At 39.8% G+C, this 15280-nt stretch overlaps 1 protein-coding gene across 3 annotated transcripts in view; it reads right to left on the bottom strand.

Moving 5' to 3' along the window:
* The window catches only part of plppr2a (phospholipid phosphatase related 2a), a 75810-nt gene that overhangs the window by 56439 nt on the left and 4091 nt on the right, over nucleotides 1-15280 (bottom strand). For all 3 annotated transcript variants that reach the window (XM_005926739.3, XM_014335001.2, XM_014335002.2), the window contains one exon: nucleotides 10375-10502. In XM_005926739.3, the coding sequence (XP_005926801.1) occupies nucleotides 10375-10467 (93 nt within the window). In that variant the 5' untranslated portion in view covers nucleotides 10468-10502. The remainder of the gene's footprint in view (nucleotides 1-10374; nucleotides 10503-15280) is intronic.

Below are 15280 nucleotides of genomic sequence, written 5' to 3'. Positions count from 1 at the left end.
AATAGGAAAAAATGTGAATAGGCATCGCCATTCCCCCTAACTGTATTGTAAGTATGTGACTGAGACCAAGTTAAATGTGGAGGTGAATATAACTCTTAGGAGGGAAATTTTAATTTGAGTTAATTTGGCCTCAAAATATGACACTGGGGCTCTGACACTGGAAAAAATGCATAACACAATTACAATCACTTATTGCCAAAAGATTAGAGAAGTGACCCTCCCGTCTCCAGACAGCTGACAATGAGCTTGCTAAACAAGAGCAGCTGGTAAATTATAAGTGATTGTTATGTCAGCTAATGTTAGCCTAACGTGAGCTAAAAATGTAATTTTCCCCTGTGGTAAACAGTTTGAATCAAACTGTACTGTGTCTCATATTGTATCAAAGTTTATTTTCTAAGAGTCCAAGTCCTACAATCTTAGATCAACTTCAAACAAACTTTTACTAATGCCAGCTAACGACAACTAACAGCAACTAACAGCTGCTAACAGCTGCTGTTAGTTGCTAGTTGACAGCATCTAGCGTCAGCAAAACAGCAGCGCTTTACTGAGAGAAAAGTTCAGACTATCCTCAACAATCAGGCAGCTTTCACAAAGTTTTACAGCCTCCAACAGAGTAAATCGATGTGGACACATATTGACAGCTCAGGTCAACACTGGACTGTTAGCCTGCACTCAGAGTTGTTTGTCCTACAGTAGCCAACTTTATCTAGGACTATGCACTTCAATTGGGAGGAGTAGAAAAACAGAATTCAGTTGACTGCAATCGACAATCTACTCACGGGGTGAAGCTAATATTGTCAGCTAAAAGTAGCTAACTTAGTTAGCAGTCTGCAATCAAAAACTGTATGAGTGCAATGGGCAGACACACTAGTAATATTAGTAACAGACTGAAATACTAGAGTTTCACTTCCCAAACTGAGACATAAAGTTCTAGTAGTCAGCAGTATGATCAGTCCCTTTTGAGCTTTTGAGCTACAACTCTATTATAAAAATGCTTCAAAAGACGTGGCTGCTCACCTATTTCCCAAGGGGTTACCAATGCAGATAGATCCAGATGTTTGGTTTGGCATTCTATTCCCGCCTTAACCCTCACATTTATTTCGTATCATCTCGGGACAAACACTAGGAGTACACTAGCTTGTCACCCTCTGAGACTGGGTTTATGTCTCCTCCCGGTCTCAAACATTGAATCTTTCACAGTGAAATAGGTTAACAACCACACCATAAAGCATTTTTAATGTTGTCGAGTTTTGGCTTGCTTTTGGATCAGCCACAAGTGATCACTCAACAAAATGCATCTTTTGAGATTTTTCTTCATTGTCAACAAATGTCATGAATATCACCTACTGCTTATTCTCTAAAAATTGTAGCTGCATCCTGACACTGTTTGTCTTATTAATCTGTCACTGAGCCGATTCCCATAAACACATAGATTTCAAACTAAAGCCTGTACTGTCTATCATTATCTTCTCTGAATACAGATACAACATGCAACACCAGATCTGTCCTTTAAGGGAAAATCCTGGGTGTTATTGTGACATTTTGAAGAGATTTTTGATTTAATATATACAGGTTAGGTAACCTCACAGCACAGAGCTTTAAACAGACACGGTGACACAAAAATCAAGCAGCTCTAAATTGCTCTGCCAACAAACCATAACCTTCTGCTGGTCTTTTCATATCATCTTTATTACATTCACTGTCAAAATAGCATTGTCTAACCTGGTGAATCTGTCAGTCATATAAGGCAATAACACATTCAGTTTTACTAGCTAAGGTCTCAGAACAATCTATATGTCATATAAGACACTCATTCAACTACAGCTAAGCCACCGAACTTGCACAAAAAATAAAAGAAATTAAAGCTAGAGCACAGCATTGTGCTGTGAGTTCTACTTATAGAGTTAACCAGATGGACTGTAAAAGAAGTCATCTAGTATAATTCGCTTGATCACACTCGAGATACAGCATTACAGCATCTGTTTTGTGGGTCAGCGTTTGCCTTTGTTTGAGCGGATTTAACAGTTAGCTCAGTATTTCTGGCTATTGACTGTCTATCTCATTCTCCATACATTTGACCTTGTGTGCATGCAAAGGTTTGATTGCGTGGGGAAGAGATGTGGTTGGCTACACCGGGAGACTTCGTGTGACTTGGTAAGCTATCAGCTATCCACCATTAAACACTCTGGCCTATTTATAGCAGCTGAGGAGGCAGCTCAAGACACTGATGTGATGCTGAAGTGTTCTCTGTCTAATCTCTGCATGTCACTCTGGTGTTAATGAGGCTTCTGAGACCGATGTGTGTGTGCGTGTGTGTGACACATTGAAGAGTTTTTTTGTTTTTATGTGCTGTGTGTCAAAGTGAATTAAGCGAGAAAACTGAGTAATAAAAACTATGTGAAAGATCAAAGTTCAAAGCAAGTTACATAGTTAATGCTGCATTTTGCAGGAAAGCTTTAGCTGTGTTACAGCAGTGCCCTCTGGTGGAGACATTTTTGCCTGTAAATCATCAGACTGAGAGGCAACACCAAAGGAACGGATGTATATATACCACAGAAATGAAGGTTTACTTTCAAAAATGTGAAAATTTTTCCACAGATCTACAAAAACAATGAGATTGATGTGCAAGATGTAACCCATTGCCTCTCATTTAATTTTTTTAAGCAAAGGAGCTCAGGGATGATCGAGATGTGAGTTAGTCATATTTGGTTCAGTTTAATTGTGGCACCCACACTATCAAAACTGGTAGTGCATAAAAGCTGATGTGTGACACATTGGAGAAATGCATGCAAGCTCCGAGTTAAAGAACAGCTACCTGCCTTCATGGTAAATCTTAACTATGGCTAACATCCTAATTTTAACCTTAACAAGGGCATGAAAATGACTTCTTTACAGTATTGCCTCAGTCCATCGAGGCATTAATTTATGCACAGCTGTACTCCAGCATTTCAGTGGAGTTAAAGTCTGGATTTTTGATTGGGGCATTGTGGAGCCATGATTCTTTCTTTTTTTCATCCACTCTGTTGCAGATTTGCTGCTGTGATTGGAATCATTGTCCTATAGCATGAGCAGTTTGCGCCAAGCTTTAGCTGTCACATTTGACTCTACAGAGGAGTTCATAGTTGACTCAGTGAGTGTAAGGTGCCAGGTTCTATGACCTGAAAAACAAGCTCAAATCTTCCCCCCTGCATCACCATGCTTGGACAGCTGGCTTGAGGTGTTTGTGCTGATATGCCATGTTTTGGTTTTCACCAAATGTGTTGCTGTGTGTTATGATCAAACATCGTCACATTAGGCTTGTCTGGCCAGCAGACATCATTCCCTAAGTCTTGTGGTTAGTTGAGATGCAGCTTGGCAAACTTCACAGTGCTGCCATTTTATTCTTGAAGAGAGGAGAATTTCTCCTACCAATCCTTTCAAATAAGTCATACTTGTTATACATTTTTTAACTAAATTGTCATGGATTTTAACACTTAACATGCTAACATGTCTGACACACAGCTCTTGGGTTTTTCACAATTTCTTTGCACAGTATGAACTTGGGGTGAATTTGGGGCATCCATTCCCAGGTAGGTTGTGGCATTGTTCTCACAAACACCTGAGTGCTCCAGACCAGCAAACTGCCAATATGTCTGCTTTTATTGAGGAGCTCCCACTTGCTGATAATTAGTTAATCAAGTGCATTTAATTAGCAGTGTCTGGCTGCTACTTATCCTCTTGGTTTTTATGTAAGCAGTAGTTACACAGCTTATTTTATTGCCATGATATGGGTTAGAGTATTTGGACATCTTATTTCTGTTTTTATTATTCTCAAGGAAATGCACTACTTTGGCCTTTGAACACTTCTGTTTTTTGACTCCTACACCCCAAAAGGACAAATTATACAATTAGCTGTCCTAAATAATAGCAGCATGAAAAGGCAAAAGGTACGTTTGTAACACAGGAACCACATTTTAATGACAGAAGTCAGACTGAACAGTTTAGTTCAACTTGTGAGGAGACCTGTAAAAAGCATTTAAACTGGCAGAATGTGACTTTATATCTGGTGCTCCACTGGTTTAGATAAGAGTAATCAGCTGTTCTTCACAATCGAAAACACCTCTACACTGAACCACACAGTAGATTAGCATTGAACAAAAGTTTTGTTTAAACAGCAAATTTGCTGGTGTCTCTCCGAATGGCAAAGACTATTTTTTGAGGTGCAGAGGTAGATAAAGTATCACCTATCAGATAACAAATAGAAAAAATGTCCACAGAATATATTTTTAAATATGCTATTTAGGTAACAAAGGTTAAAACAGTTCTTATCTCCAGCCTTTACAGAATGGGATTAGATGAGGAGCAGAGACGATAACATAGAATTGAACACGGTAAAACAGGATTAATTTGAAATTAATGAAAGGTGATGTTGATATCTGTGCTGCTGTGAATGGCTGGGAGAAATCCTGCCAGAACCAGAGACCAAAGATAAGTGCTAGCAGGGAGGGAATCACACTGAAAAATGGGAAATGACAGAGCAAAATGGAGGGGATAGAACAGACACACAGAACAAGATGGCTGAGTGGGTAGCACTGATAGAAAAGGTTGTGACTTGTGATTAGGGCACAGAGGATGAAAGGAGTCAGAAGAAAAAGAGCACAGACGGAGAATGAGTCTGGCTGATTGGTTTCCATGGTAACTGCTGATGAGGTGTGTAGGGCTCAATAAAAGAGCAGGTCCTTCTGGCTTGGTATGGATCACTGTCACACACACACACACACACACACACAAACACACACACACACACACACACACACACACACTAAAGATGTGGAGGGACATGTTTGATAGGTATTGTCAAACCTGTTCCTACTGCAGGACAGTGAGAAATTATTAACATTCTTCATTTATGCAATTTAAAAATATACATCACTTAGCAACAACATTACAACTACTGCCAGCAGAAATAAATAACTCTGATTGGCACATTACAGGGCAGTGCTCTGCCAGGAATCCTCAGGTGCTGGCATCAATGTGGATGTTACCCAATCTAAACATGCTTCACACTAATAACACACCCCCATGGCTTCCTCACTACACTGGTTTGCCCCACTGTAACGCATAAGGTGCTTAATTATTGCTCAGGGTTGCACGCCCCATCCTGTAACCCTGAGATTTGAAAATCTCTGCTGCTTGTTCCTGATGATACGACAGGGCAACCTTAGAGGTCCCGTGTCTGTGCGATGACAGGTTAGAGCTATACAATACTAAACTGATGGTTTCAATGTAATAGTTGATCTGCGCATCCAACTCCCATATTATGACATCCAGAAGAACTCTGTTAAACCACAGTCTTTTGTTTGTTTGACAATATAAAAGCTGGACAGTCTGAAAAGTGAAAACAATGGGGAAGTGCCTTAAACATGAATTCTTCTTTGTTGCCTTTAGGAAGCAGTAGGTGTAAAAGCAAAAAATATTTCTGGTATTAAAGAACTTTTACTTTGCCCATAGCAAGCCCTTTCTCAATGGTGTGTTAGTTAGCTAAATCCAATCTGAAAATGCTTTTAAAGCTACAAGTTTCTGTTCATTTATCAAAGGCCTCAGTATTTCTGTTTATCCATTTTTCTATGACTGGTTAGTGACTAACTACTACTTCCCAACTAACCAGCCAAACAACTCCTGGCGGGAAACCTATTTGTGAAATATTAACTGTAGTTTGCTCACACTGCTTCCTATGGGTCAGTAAGCAGATTAGGCACTGTAGCAATAATTGTGGTTACTCACCATGGCTGGTAATCATTATCATTCATTATTTTTGAAGTAATTAATTAAGAATTTATTTGTTGTCTTTTCTTTCTTTTTTTTTTTTTCTTCAGTTTCAGACAGGAATTAAATTCACCATGAACTGGAATAAACTGGGATACAGGATGGCAGCAGTATCCTGTGAAGGTAAGCATGGTGAGCAGCAGTTGCCCAGTGACAACTAAGAATAAACATGAATTAAAACCTACCAAAGTAAGAGTGAGGTCTGTCCTTGCATTTCAAATTACATTCTGTCATCAAGAATTCTTCCTGTTTGAATTTATCCTTTCAGTCACAGTTGGCTGTTGTCTCTGGAAGCATGCTCGTACCTCTTGCTTGGCTAAGAGCCGTTGAAATCTGTAGTGTCTGTTGATTTCATTTGCATGTCCATGTCACATTACTAAATGCTATAGGCAGCTTGTAGTATCCAGAGAAGTAGCAACACAAACCCTTGACAATCACAGAATATGCAGTCATCTCCAAGAATCATCCCCTGCAACATAAACTGCTAAAGCACCTCACAATCAATAATGTAATGTTATTTAAGGCAGTGTAGAGGCTCAATAGTTAACACTGTCAATTTACAGTGAGAAGCTCCAGGGTTGGGAACTTGAATGCATGGAAAACATCCAGGTAAAATTATGAATGTAACTTGGACTCTTTGAACTAACAATGGGTTTGTTATTGTAGCTGTGTTTTTGAATTTAAACCACACAGGCAGCTGTCATAATATATGGAAGTTTGGGCAAGAAAACTCTGGTAAGTTTTTTTTTCCTTGCTTGCTTAGAAGGCACCTTCTAATGCCATATTTTAGACGTAAGAGTTAGAAAACCACTGTTCTGCAAAAAAAAAAAACAACTTTGATGCCTCAAAAGAAATTCGACCCTTAAAAAGCAGTGGGAGAGAAAAAAAGCTCTGTGATGTTTTCTGTCTGCTTAGCAACAGTATCAGTAATGAGACAACCCAGTTTATACAGTGACTCAGTGCTGTGATTTCCAACTTGCATCAATATAAGTCTGTTGTAAGGGTATGTCTAACTGTAGAATGACTTGTAAACACTATTTATCTCTAGAGTATTTCTGCATCTAGTATTACCATTTATCAGGGATGAATGTTTTAGTAGATCATCCACTGCCATGTCATTTCCATTGCCATTTTACAGAAAGATCATCATCAAACAAAACACATCAATCTAGTCAAAAGAAGGAAAAAAATCCCCAAACTTCTTTTCCAAATAACAAAAGTCTGTTTGTAGCTTGACAACCACAAATACATACATGCAGTTATTTTCTGTTTTCTTTTTCAATATGCTTTAGACATAATGAAACTCAGTGAATCCAGGGGAAAAATTCGAAAACATTAAACAGACGGAAAATTAACAAAACAAGAAAGATTTTTAGAAAACACATTCTCCTCCAAGACCTGTGCCCTGTTTTGCAATTATAGACAAAGAAATTCATATCCATCCCAAAACTCAATTGGATCTTTCTTTACCCATGCTCAGTCATGGAGAAGACAAACAAACAGCTCTCATTCTGGCAGAAAAGTAAATCTGGGCAAACTCAACTGGCTACAAGTAAAGTAAGAAAACTGTGAAGACAAATAGAGAATCAACAATCGAAAGACGAAAATAAAGAGAATTAAAAGAAAAAGCAGGCGCCATGTATTAGTAGCCTAAAATAGTATGTTTAACAGAGGTGGGAGGTAACGAACTGTACTTAGCTAGAATTTTCAGGTATCTGTACTTTACTTGAGTATTTATTTTTCTGACAACTTTTTACTTTTACTTCCTACATTTTTAAACAAATATCTCTACTTTCATTTTTAAAACAGGCTCATTACTTTCGGTTTGACACGTTTGAGGGGAGGGGAGAGCCCGTACTTTTTCACTTTTACTCGAATAGAAGTTAACTCAGTACTTCAGCTTTTACTGGAGTATGTTTTAACACTAGTATCTGTACTTCTACTTAAGCACAGGATGTCTGAGTGAAGTAACTAGGAGTATAGAAAAGTACCAATTCAAAATTGCTTCCCCAAGACTGCTAGCTATGCTATGCTCCCTACATCAGTGACCAATCATTACTAACACGGTGAAAAGACCACATGATTAAACTGTCTTCATTAGTTTATTATATTTCAAGTTATGTTAAATGGTCCACATCTACAATATAGTATTTCACATGTGTGTCAAAGTGAGTCCTGTTTAATATTACAGTGTTAGCTTAATTAGCTAGCTTGCAGCGGTGGATTAATTCTGCTACCAATAGTTGCCATAAATGGGGAGCCAGTTATTCTTAAATACAGAATTAACAGTTCAAGAATTTAGATGGAGGCAGGACTTAGCAAACAATCCGTTTGCTGTCCCTCATTAGTGCTCCACCAGTATTGTAATTTTCAATGCAGTAATGAATTTGGCTAATAGCTCATAACTTTGCAACTGTGCCATACAAGATTTAAATCATTCTATTGTTTAAACGTTGCTTAATTTGATATATATAAATATAAAATAATAGCTTTAGAAGCCTTAAGCTTCTCTGCCATGCCAAAGAAACCCTTTTTTTTCACTACTCTGCCTCTACAGGTAACAGCTGCTGGCCTCCTTTCTTTCAACTCGATTACTTGCCAGGCTTCTCTATCACAGTGCAATCATACACATACAGACACACATAGATGAAGAGTTAGCAAGGGAATTGACTGAGACCTGAGGGCTGAGCACCAGTGTGTGGGAGGTATATGGCGGAGTGGCCTAATGGAGAGCTTTTAGAGTGTATTATAACCAAAGACACCAGTGTTTCATTGGATGAAGGAGTTGGCTAGTGTAACTACATTATTCAGGTCCCCCTTTGAAACAGTTTGGTACAGTAAGGTGCACAGCGCAAATTTGCTGAGCTGTTCAGATAAAGGGCAGCAAAAGGACACCAGGATCCCCCTTTATTTCTTACTCTTGCATCCACATATAAAACAATGAATGCACTAACAGCTGAAGAAAGGAAAACAACAGATCTCTAACACACCCATTGAGTGTATGGATGAACAAGCTTTTCAAAAGTTGGACATTTCTGCATCGCAAATCCTTTTTTGGTTGATTTTTATGAGATATTGAAATATTCTAACATACTGGGATTACGAGTTCACTTATTTCACACATAAAGTGATATTTCACTTTACATGCAGTGCACGTATAGAATGTGATAAAGTTTAATTTTTGAATTCAATTATAAGGAGCAAACCCTTTTGTGCTATTCTAATTTTCTGAGATGTACTAGTACTGTATTACACTGTCACATTGAATTGAAAATGTGCATCATGAGGGTGTGTTTAGATCTGACTGAGTTATGCCTGCAGGAAAGGATGAATTTTGACAGATATCAGCAGGCAAAACAAGACATAACTTGTTTTTGGAAAAACAGCATCTGTCAGTCTTTTTCACCTCACATACTGTGTTTTGTCTCATGTCTGTTTTTGTGTTTTCTTCACTCTTCGACTCTGCCGTGTCCTCTAGAGAGGTGCATTTCATTTCAAAAACTTCACCTAGTTCAAAGTTTCCTTTAATGAGACCCATCTGCAGATAAAGTGCAAATTATATCCAGCACATACACTGTGCGCTGCACATGTATTGTCAACACTAAACAGAATCCTAATGTTTAAATCCAAAAGGATGCTGTGGTTGCACCTGGAAAGCAATGGTGCAAACAGCTTCTCTTATCTGTAACAGAACAATGCTTTAACTGCAAAGACTGCTCCCTAAAAAGCTGATGGTTGGCTTAGCTGAAGCCAGTGAGCTTCAGGACCGCTAGCTTTGTCTAATTAGATTGCAGATCGTCTGATTACCTCACCAGTTTGTGCTTTTCACCACCTCAGTTTCAAATGGGTGAAAGCTCTGGGACTTCCACAGCCCTCTGAGTCATCTGTCTGACTGCTCTCACAAACAATGTAGAGCACCCTTTCCACAAGGGATGTAGCAGTGTGTGTGTCCATGCATGTTAGCGTGTTTTTTTGAAAATTTTCAGCCTGCCACAAAAAATGACCTTTGGTGTGCCCAAACCTTAATCCTACAGTACATCAGCTGAAAATCCACTATGTCTCTGCTGTGACATCTAGAACTACCTCGATGAATCATGCAGTTCACAAATGTGCTGGAAAAAACCTCAGCATGCCACAGAACAACTGTAGCCACTTTACCAAGCCACCACTTCCCCTGGTGCTGGAACAGAGCAGAGCGCGTGACACAAAGTGAGAATGTCAGCAATTTGCTGAGCTGTCCCAAACTCCACTGTTGAGAGCCTGAAAAAATGTTACCGCTGAGGCTGAGACTGTAGGGATGTAAAGAGATGAAAGCGCTTAAAGCTGGGCGTTAAATAGTGAGTCACTTCTCAGGTCTCTCCTCGCTAACACGACGGGCAATCTCAGAGATAAACCTGGAGTCAGCATGAAACAGGAGATTTGGTCAAGCTTTTTGCATGATCTGCAAAGTGAGGTGAGGAGTTTTCTGGTGATTTCATCAGTTCTATTGAAAACCGTTTTCCTTCCTAGTGTAACACAGGATTAGTGCAGAAACTGCAAGCCATACATCAGCATGTCCATACTGCTTACCTCCACAAACAGAAAGCAGGGAACGATGGAGCTGCTGCTCTTCACACCCGGCTTCTCCTCCACGGCCATCCCTCTCTTTGTTTCTTTGAACATCCCCCTGAACAGGCCCAACTTTCTGCCTCCTTATCCTGAAAGAGAGAGAGAGAGTAAGTCAGATGAGTGTGCTTGCCAGCCCTGAGGTCATGCCCAGAGTGCAAGATTAAGTAAAATCTATTCAGGACAAACGAGCTTTGGATAGATCTGAAGCTTTCTTTGATGTCTTTTTTTTTGCTGTTATTTCATATGCTTCTATTGTTATTTTGTTGCAAACTCTAAGAGCAGATTGTACCCAAAGCCCTAACATTAGTACACCTACTCTAATGAGCTCACCAGCCATGCTGTGAGCCATCATTTACATTCGATTTTTTAAATAAATGTATTCATTTGTCTTCCTTTTACTGACGTTCTGCCACTGACTGTGAGTAAATATTATTTTGCATTATTGCAGTCTGAATTTTAAAAGGGAAAAGCGTGCCTGTCATACATTTCATTCATACTATTTGCACAAAATCTAAAGATTTAATATATATAAGAGTGAGAAACACACAAAGATTTTCTCAGAATAGGTCATTTTTGATGATTTTGCTCATTTGTCTAAGAAGTGCAGAGATCATATTTCTCCCATGTTAAATTATCTTCATTGGCTCCCTGTTAAATTTAGGATTGAATGTAAAATCTTTGCACACGTCCTGAATAATCATATCTTAAAGACCTTGTAGTACCTTATTATTCTAATAGAGCACTTGGCTCTCACACTTCAGGCTTAGTTGTGGTTCCTAGAGTTTTGAGAAGAGTTCCTTATCTCTCTGTCCTCGTGTTTTTCCCCTTATCTTTTTCCCCTCATGGGAGAGGACTGCCCGTCCCTTAGCCTGGTTCTGCTGTCTCTGTCTGTTTAAAGGGATTTCTTCCTTCCCTTTGTCATTAAACACTTTGTTTTCTATCTAATATTGTTGAGTGTCTTCTATTTATATCACCTGCAGATTTTTGCTGTTATAGACTGGAACTATATAAATAAAATTTAATTGAACCAACTGCGGGCAGCACGGTGGCACAGTGGTTAGCACTGTTGCCGCACAGCAAGAAGGTCCTGAGTTCAATTCCACCATCAGGCCGGGGTCTTTCTGTGAGGAGTTTGCATGTTCTCCCCGTGTTTGCGTGGGTTCTCTCCGGGACTCCGGCTTCCTCCCACTGTCCAAAGACATGCACTTAGTGGGGATAGGTTAATTGGTTAATCCAAATTGCCCATAGGTGTGAATGTGAGTGCGAACTGTTGTCTGTCTCTGTGTGTTGGCCCTGCGACAGACTGGCGACCTGTCCAGGGTGTACCCCTCCTCTCGCCCTATGACAGCTGGGATAGGCTCCAGCGCCCCCTGCGACCCTGAACAGGATAAGCGGACGCGAATGGATGGATGGATGAACCAACTGCACAACAGAGTGGTCTACACATGTCCCAGGAATTTTATGTAATAAAATCCCAGAAATACTGTTTCAAATGCATAGCTGGTACAATATTGGCATAAAGCCACAACAACCCACCAAAGCTAGTTGTAGAGACAGACAACATTACCCAGACAATACAGTTTATTCAAGATCGCGATTTAATGAGTGTAAACAATTTAATTTCTGGGAAGAACATATAGTGTATTTGGATGTGTTTCTTTTGTTTGTAGAGACTGCAGAAATCATAGAGCTGTGAATAGTGTGAATAGTAGGTTTTGCCAGTTATTTCTGCTGCTTCCAGTCTTTGCAAAGCACTGGGTTGTAAGGAGGTTTTACACAATTGTTGAACTATTCCTTTTTTGGTTGTTGTTTTTTTCCATTCAGCAATCAACTGCAAATAGTTGAGCAACCACTTTGGATTGCAAGTGGACAGAATCACAATCATTGCCAGCTTAGACTGACTGCAATTTGGGAACATTTGCAAATAACTGCCTTCTAATTTCTAACCACAGACAGATTGCCAACACTATGCAATTCTTCGGAGTCAACCTGTGCAATGAGGGCAACTAGTATTTGATCTTTCTCTTTGCAACAGGAAACTTGACTACACTAGCTGCAAATTGGTTGTATTTTTGTTATATTCCTATATAAACGCAAGGCTGCAGAGCACCTATGTCATCTTGCAGTTAAATTGTTGTCCTGCAGCAACTACTACTGAATTTCTGTTTCAGGTCTATGAGCTTCTGGCTGGACTATATTTTCATTTCTGTTTAATGAGAATTAAACAGACTGACTCTGTCTTGTTGCAGTTTTAGCACCTTCTCCTGACTGTGAATGAGCAGACCACGTCCTAACACCCATTCAAATGCAACAACATTGCAAGTTCACTGCAAACATTCACAATAATTTTAGTCATGCCATTGTCTGAAACCAGTTTTCCCCAGTGTCACTGTAACATATCCCACAATCTACAATCTATCTGTGTCTTTATTAGGGAAAATACAGTGACACACATTTCAAGAAAAATGAGGACAGAAGGGAAAAATCTTTGTGTAAAAAACACAAAAAGACAAGGATTGTGAGATTGTACGTGCCAGCAGCATGTACAGTCTGATTTCTGTTGTCACATCCAAAGTGAGTAGGAGTGCTCAGCTACAGTTAGTGTTGTCTTTCTGGTTTTATGACATTATCGTTTCTAAAAATTTCACAGGCTTGATATAGACCCTGAAATTTCCTGTTGTCAAGTTCACTTTAAACACACATAAAATACACAGACAGTAGATGAGAGAAGACAAGCAGTAAGAAATAAAAGATTTTCTTCTTTGTTTTGTTTTTTTGCCCAGAAGTTATCAGATTGACCTCTATCCTGTTGGTGAGTGTGTTAGGTGCCGGACAGCTTTCCTCCTCCTAAATTCTTCTGCACTGGTGGAAAGAATAGGCCTGAGGGATGAATAAGGCATGAAGCCAAGCTCTTAGCAGCCCCCAGAACAACGCAATGTGCCAACCAAGACTGCTTTTAGAGACAGTTGGTTGTTTGGTTGTGTGTGTCTGTACAGCTGTGGGTATGTGATACTTGTCCAAAAAAAAGTAACTGTCAGGGTGAACAAGCAGAAGCCCCAGGTAATGGAAACCAGCAGTGAGGAGGAGAAGAGAGAGAAACAGAAATAGAGGGAAGAATCGTTCCTGTTACTTCTCCTCTGGAGGCTGATGGGAAGTGTTACTTTGTGTTTCATTTCCGTGGTGGGAGGCAGCACAATGAGACTCTCTCCTACAGTTTGGCCACCGGGTGGAAAAGTGAGTCGGCGGTAGCAGATTTCCTGTAGATGTAGTCCTGGGAGAAACTACTCAGGTGGCCAATGATGAGGCGGAGAAGCTTTTAATGATTAATATCTAATAAGTGGGACATCAAGAACGGGAATAATAAAACCTGTCACGTTCCTTTGGGGTATAAGCAAACTTCTGAGCCATCCCATTTGATATCGCTATTATATTTTTTCTCAGAAGTGTTCTCCAAGTGCTGATTTGGGTGGCAGGTTTGCAGCCTAATTAGTATGGGAAAATCTGTCCGCTGCTCAGCATGCAGCACAAAAACAGAGCCAGAGGCTGACATGGATCTTTTTAGTCTTACTGTCCTTGCATCAGGTCAAGAGCATTAATCAGTGCTGTGCAGGTTATTTGAAGAATCTGCAGCCTTTTTGCACAAATCTCACAGCTTTAGATATTCTGACACAAAAAAATAGTGCAGCAACATTAATTAGAATGTATGAATGTATGTAAAATGTATCAGATCATCCCAAGCCATGCAAAGCTAATGACTTACTATATTCACATTATCCATCCATCCGTTTTCTCAACCGCTTATTCAATTCAGTATCCATTCAGGCTGAAGCTTATCCCAGCTGTCACAGGGTAAAAGAGGGGGAGGCCCTGGATAGATCTGTATTTACATCATTAATTGGAGATTATGTATCTGAATTTCAGGAGCGGGACCACGCCTCCAAACACGCTCCTTCCTTTTGCCATCTATATAGGTTACCCCAGATCTGCAAACTGTTCATTCTCGTTTACGTGCCCCACCCTCCCTCGTTGTTCTCAATTCTTTAACTTCTTCTCTTCTATTTAGTACATGGGGATCTGCCAGGCCCGGGATCCGTCGCCAGTCCCCTTTGAGGCCTTCCCCAAACCGCAGCTCAATTCATGTCCAAGCGTTCACCTTTACCTACTAAAACGCTGTCAATCCTAAAATGAGGACGTGGGCCCAGCTAGTGAAATAGTTTTTTTTAAAAGAACATTAATGCTGACTAATCAGAACCTATCTCTGAATCTCCCCCTAGCAAGTGAAAGCTATAGCTGGGAAGGTCAATCCAAATATTGATAGTATAGACACCAATGCTGGTATCGGTGCCAAATCAATACTAGCTCATTAGGATCGATACTTAGCTTCTATCTTCTAAGTTCAGTATGTGAACCACTGAATAGTGTTAAATACATATATTTAAATTTGTAAATTGGTACCTCAAACATGCAGTATTGTCTAATGTCTCAGTCTTTTTCGTGTTGACTGTCATGTCTATTTTATTTAGTCTATAGCATATTTAAACAACAGGAACAAGAGCTTTAAAAGCAGCACCAGACTGAATTCTTTCCTGCTAACTCATGCTACATTACCAGATATACACTGCCCATGTCTTCTTTTGCACATTAACTGCCTCAGCTTACAGAGTAGAGATGGACCGATCCGATATTACGTATCGGTATCGGTCTGATACTGACCTAAATTACTGGATCGGAGAAAAATAAAAAATGTAATCCGATCCATTAAATATCACGAAAGCACCTCACAAAACTTGCAACACGCCGTAACTCGCCTCAGAACGTTAGCACGTCGGAGCAGTATGCATCACGTGATAGAGCGGATGTGGCATGC

This window comes from Haplochromis burtoni, unplaced genomic scaffold, assembly GCF_018398535.1.
Source record: "Haplochromis burtoni strain Fernald_Lab_line unplaced genomic scaffold, NCSU_Asbu1 Contig_45, whole genome shotgun sequence".
Classification (NCBI taxonomy): domain Eukaryota; kingdom Metazoa; phylum Chordata; class Actinopteri; order Cichliformes; family Cichlidae; genus Haplochromis; species Haplochromis burtoni.
Note: the sequence above shows the minus strand (reverse complement) of the source record. Positions and strands in the feature narration are given on the sequence as shown.